Raw genomic sequence first — 5,441 nt, forward strand, 5'->3', positions numbered from 1 at the left:
TTGAAACGATGCGACGTATTTGTCCCTTTTGCTGCAGTAGTCCATCTAAGGCTGGCGTAGACCTCCATCTTGCTATTATTTCTTTTTTTATTATTAAAATCGAGTTTAGAGAAGTTCCTCACCGCTGTGATATTGGCGGACTCCGCTGCTGTTATTTGGAATTTGAATTTCGCGGGGATTGCGCTTACAACGTAGCTGGTGTAATGACGTCAGCTACGCAAAGGGACAGTAATATCTCGATTTTAATTTGTTCATGTTTGATATCTAACGGAGACGATTACTGGAATAACACATTTACGTACAAAGGCACGGCAGAGTTGTGCCTTTTGACGTACATGTTAAAGTATGAAAAAAAATTTAAAAAAAATTTCCCCCTCCCATAGTGTACTCGCGCCCCCCCGGGAGAGAGTCCGCGCCCCCCCGGGGGGGCGCGCCCCACCGGTTGAGAACCACTGATTTAGATTATCTTATGTTCAGACGTCTGTTTAACTTTTGACTGGCTTAACATCATTCTGAAGCATTTTCAGGTTACTACGTAACAGCCGTAATATATTATAGATCACTAGTTGCTGTCATTTTAATAGTAATTAGTTATATTACAATATTACTGTCTATAAATTGTAATGCCTTACACTGCTTCTGCATTACTTTTGAGTTACTTTCACCAAAATAACACCGGAAGTTTGACTTGGCAGCTACCGTGTGAATTTCGCTGAACAGGAATTAAGTTTTAGTGTGAACCGTCACAGGATGTGCTTTTATTTTGAAGCAACCTACACGAAGTTGTCTGTTGTGTACTCGTGCTAGCTTATAAAGATGAACGTGAGCCACTAGATGCAAACGTGTTTGTCAAGCTGAAATTGTTCACTTTCTAGTTTGTAAAACTACAACATATTGAACAAATGGTCACAGTAAAAGACACGGTCGTCAATGGAAGCCGTTCCACTACAGCCATATTACTCTCCACGGCTGATAAAATGCAATATATATATATTTATATACAATATTATGTGTAGCCAGCCTCAATATTATTCCCGCCATCTGTCAACAGCTCGGACACCCGCTGTCCGTGCTGACCGTGGCCTGTCGGGACACAGATGTTGTCCGTACCGTCTCGTGCTCTGACCACGGGGACAGACACGGGACAGCACCGTCATTAACTCCTGAAAATAATATTAATCTCGCAAATGTATCTGTCTCAGCAGTCATCTCAACCAACAAATACAGCAACAGGAAATAATTCTCAACAAAACTGAGTCGACGCACTGGGCATTTCTTGAAATTGAGACACAATACGTCTCAATTACCAATGCTAGCTAGCTATATCAAACAATCCAAATTAGTTTCTAGATTGGCAACTAAATACGTTGGAAGCACTCTTATGAAAAACTCCCCAAGCTAGCACTCCGACCAAAGACTGTATAAATAAACTAAGACTCCGACGAGATCACAGATTGATAATAATGCCTTTACTAGCCGCTAGCTAAACCACAGAATCCAACGTCCCTCTCTACTCACCCTGAGGCTAGCTGATGTTTACCGTCTCAGGGCACATGGTTTATGCAGAGGGAGTTCAACTCGCAGAAATAGCTGATAGTTCCATAGTAAAATAAATCTGCCAACTCTGCATAACCCGTGCCATTAAAATGACTCATTTTCGTGTGTATATAAAATGCTGCCGCCGTTGCCTCGATACCTTCGCGGGTCCTACCATGCTAGTGACGTCATCGAAATTGTCAGCGTTGTAATACTAACAAACGCAATTTTTGTGTTGCAAAAAAAAACTGTATTAATTTCTTTGATTAAAATGTTGTATAATTTATTTTTAATTGTCATAACCAACAAGTTATCAACGTTTATTCTTTCAGTTCAGTCAATCTTTAATTCTCAAGACTTTTCAGCAGTGGCAAACATTTTGCGGTTGTGGCCGATGTTAAATTACATCTGTTGTAATGAGTTTTGATTTGCGCTCATAGTATACGTGTATGCTCTAGTCTGATCTAAGCCTAAAGAAGATGGCGCAGCGTTTTTTTCTTTTCTGAAGCTGTTGCAGAGGGAGAAACAGCAAGCGCGTAGCTCTGAAAGAAAAAAGAAAAGAATATCTTGAACAGTGAATTATTTTAGTTCTTTCTTTTGGCGTCTGAAGACCTTTTTTTCTGTTAACATAGCTGGACTGTGGGACTGTGTGGCGGACTGTGAGCGAGACAGCGCGGGTGTGACGGAGGAGCGGCGTGTCTCCTCTCCGGCGGCCAAAGCGCGGGAGAGAGCGTGGTGGACAGCGGGCTGGACTCTGAACTTCAGGCCGGAGTTTGGAATTACATTTCTACTATCTCATCAATGAGGTCTTTCTCTCATGTGGATTTGGGGGATCCTTTCGGATACATTTTTTTAAATCTTTTTAAATTGAACTCAAACAGGTACTGGGTTTTGCACAACTAAATTTAAGGGACTATCGCGGCAGCAAAACGTAAACATGTAGTTTTCTGGCCAGAGCATACGTTATTGTTAAATGACATTTTGGGTTGGGAAATAGGAGCGTTAAATTCATTGTTGGACATTTTAAATAATATAACATTTTCTTGAAAAAAAGTTACAGTACGGTTGTTTTCATTGCTGTGTAAAGTCAATAACCATCTAACAGCCAAAGACTAATTAGTAAGTGTCAGTGCATTTGATATCTATCTGATCTTTATCCCTCGAACCAGGATATTGTTAAAAGTACTTAAGTAGTGATCCCAGACCTTGAGTTGTTTTTGCAGGTAATGTTGGAGGCTGATTAGAACCTGTTTACACAACTATTTTAAGGTACATCACCAAAATACAGTGTGCAGATTTCCCCTTGTCTATAAAAAGTGATTAAAAAAGACAGGGTATAGTATGTAGAAAAAAAAGTGATTTAAAAAGTCAAAGCAAGGTCTATCACTTCAAGGACTTAAACCAGCACGACGTATTGGCGATGAAATCAAAATACGGCGGCGATATGTAGCAGTTTGCTCATTTACTCACTGGCACGTTGTTGCTAGACGTTTCAGTGACATGCAGCCGCTCTTTCCGCGACGTATATATTTATCTCGATCGTACAGAAGAAGGCTAATACACATTGTAATAACGTTTGTCACACATCATACAGATGCAGCTTCATGTACATTGTCCCAACATCTGCTATACAGCTTATAGATGCGATCTCAGGCACATCTTCCTGACATATGTTACACATAGTACAGGTGTCAGTAAGATGTGCCGATGAATTGATCCTGCATTAACCCATTTAACAGAACTGGTCAGTAAAGGTCACACAAAATTACTGGAAATAGCTTAACATAATTACATGAAATACATATTAAACATTTTAAATAGGATAAGATCCTTAATTAGTCCCACAGTGGGAACATTTTCAGTAACACTACAGCAAAGAAAAAGTGCAATGACAAACACAACAATAAAAATGCAAGAATAAAGCAGTTAAAACAGTTAAGGACACAGACAGAATGTTTAATAACACCGTGTTGCACAGAGGAGTATTGATATTGCATAATAAGGTGTAGATTGATGTTACACATGAGTTACACATTATAAAGTCTGACAGCAGCAGGAAGGATGTGTGGTATCTCTTGTTCACTGCACGTTAGGAAAACTAGATAGATTCGTATTACAGATGTTTAATTTGGATCATACAAAAACCTAATATGACAATAACATACCTGACTCTTTTCACTTGTTGATCAGGGGCCTGTTGCACGAACCCAGGGTAAGGGATTAAAGCGGGATATTCAAGGTATCCTGGATGAATTTAGCTTTGATTTTGTTTCACGGAACCAGGTTAAATTAAACCCAGCCGAGTAACCATGGAGATTTGTTCTTTGCGGCTAGCTCCAGAGCAGGCTAACAGCCAGGCTAAGATCAGTCCTGGAGTCTCATGTGTCAAATCAGCTGCTTCTCTGGTCCAAAATAAACCTGTTTAAGTTATTCCGTTGTCCTCTTTATGTGTTCTGCTTTATTTTTTATTAACATTAACACTATGTAAAAGCTTTAGAAAAAGAACGCTCTTTTTTGAGGATGCAGTATTTTTAGTATTGCAAACGATTGCTTTGCAATGAACATGGTGTATTCCTGACATTTTGTAGAAGAGGGTGGATACCACCATTTTAATGAAGGCTAACTAGTGAAACAAACACAACAACCAACAGTTTACCAAAGTTACGCTTGCTTTAAACATGTAATGGAAAAATACCAATCAAATTAATTATGATATTGACGATTGTATTGATCTCAAAGTCAAATGAGTTTCAATATGTCCATCAAACGCATTAACTCCTAGTTAAAGCTGATTATAAACCGCTAATGTCAGTTTTATGTAGCTAACGTTAGCTAGCTAGCTAGGTTTATGGTCAATTTAGCTTCAAAAAAACATAAAACAACGTTATGTGACTGTCGGTAGTTAACCAGCAAAAACGGGCAATTGTGAATACGGGCAATAAAATCAATGGTTAACCAGATCTAACGTTAATGCCGAGTGTACAGAAAGTAACCAGTCTTAATAAACTGTTTAACATAGCTAGACGGGGTAAAAATAAAACCTTATAAACACAAAGTATTAAGCATGACCGTTAGCCTGCACTTAGACACCAAAGATTGTTGTCACCTAGACACAAGAACAGAAAAATAATGGCCAGATGAAAAAAGTTTTTTTTAACTTTAATTTATTGTATTTCTATTTTTTATGTTCATGCATATGTTTGAGAAGATTTTTGGTCATAAAATATGCCTCAAAGACATGAAAATGTATTGTAAACTGTGTATGAATTCTAAAATATAATCAAACCGTGAAAACCTCTTTTAGTTGTGCTGGGGCCAACTGACACCATTAGAAAGTAGAAAGACCTTTTGAATTATCTGGGGAGGAAAACCTACTACTACTCGTGACTGTGTGTGTTATTTCTTATACTGTTGTATTCTATGTTTTTAAGTCTGTTAATAGTTTGGATGAGTTAAACTCATGACCATTTCTCTGCTTCTCATACAGTCCAGTATACGGACCACCCCACCAGAGCACCAGTACTCTTGTCTGGATTGGAGGGTCCATCCTGGCCTCTCTGTCCCCCTTCCAGCAGACGTGGATCATCAAGCCGGAGGACCATGCCTCTCCATCGTCCTTCACAAATGCTTCTAAACAGAAGCATTTCATACATAATCAGGATTTAAAAAATAAATAAATAAAATAAACGGCCAAGATCAAGGGTAAACTGATGTTTTGGCTAGATTATTTTGTGATCTGCAGTTGCGTCTGGGAATTTAAATTTTTTCTTTTAACATGATGAAAACACAACTTGGAATATAATACCAATAGAAAATAGGGATCATTTATCACAGGGTTGGCATAATTCAAAATGTTTGAGTGAACAGCATTTTTGCTTTTTAACATTTGATCATTACAAAATGAA

At 38.5% G+C, this 5,441-nt stretch overlaps 1 protein-coding gene across 1 annotated transcript in view; it reads right to left on the reverse strand.

Annotated features, from left to right (window-relative positions):
• Positions 1 to 4,638: 4,638 nt before the first annotated feature.
• The window catches only part of LOC117951907 (proline-rich protein 4-like), a 2,708-nt gene continuing 1,905 nt past the window's right edge, over positions 4,639 to 5,441 (reverse strand). The window contains exons 3-4 of the mRNA XM_034883884.1: positions 5,046 to 5,166; positions 4,639 to 4,642 (exon numbers count right to left, since the gene is read on the reverse strand). Coding sequence (XP_034739775.1) covers positions 4,639 to 4,642; positions 5,046 to 5,166 — 125 coding nt within the window. The remainder of the gene's footprint in view (positions 4,643 to 5,045; positions 5,167 to 5,441) is intronic.

The sequence above is a fragment of the Etheostoma cragini genome, chromosome 2 (assembly GCF_013103735.1).
Source record: "Etheostoma cragini isolate CJK2018 chromosome 2, CSU_Ecrag_1.0, whole genome shotgun sequence".
Taxonomy (NCBI): Eukaryota; Metazoa; Chordata; class Actinopteri; order Perciformes; family Percidae; genus Etheostoma; species Etheostoma cragini.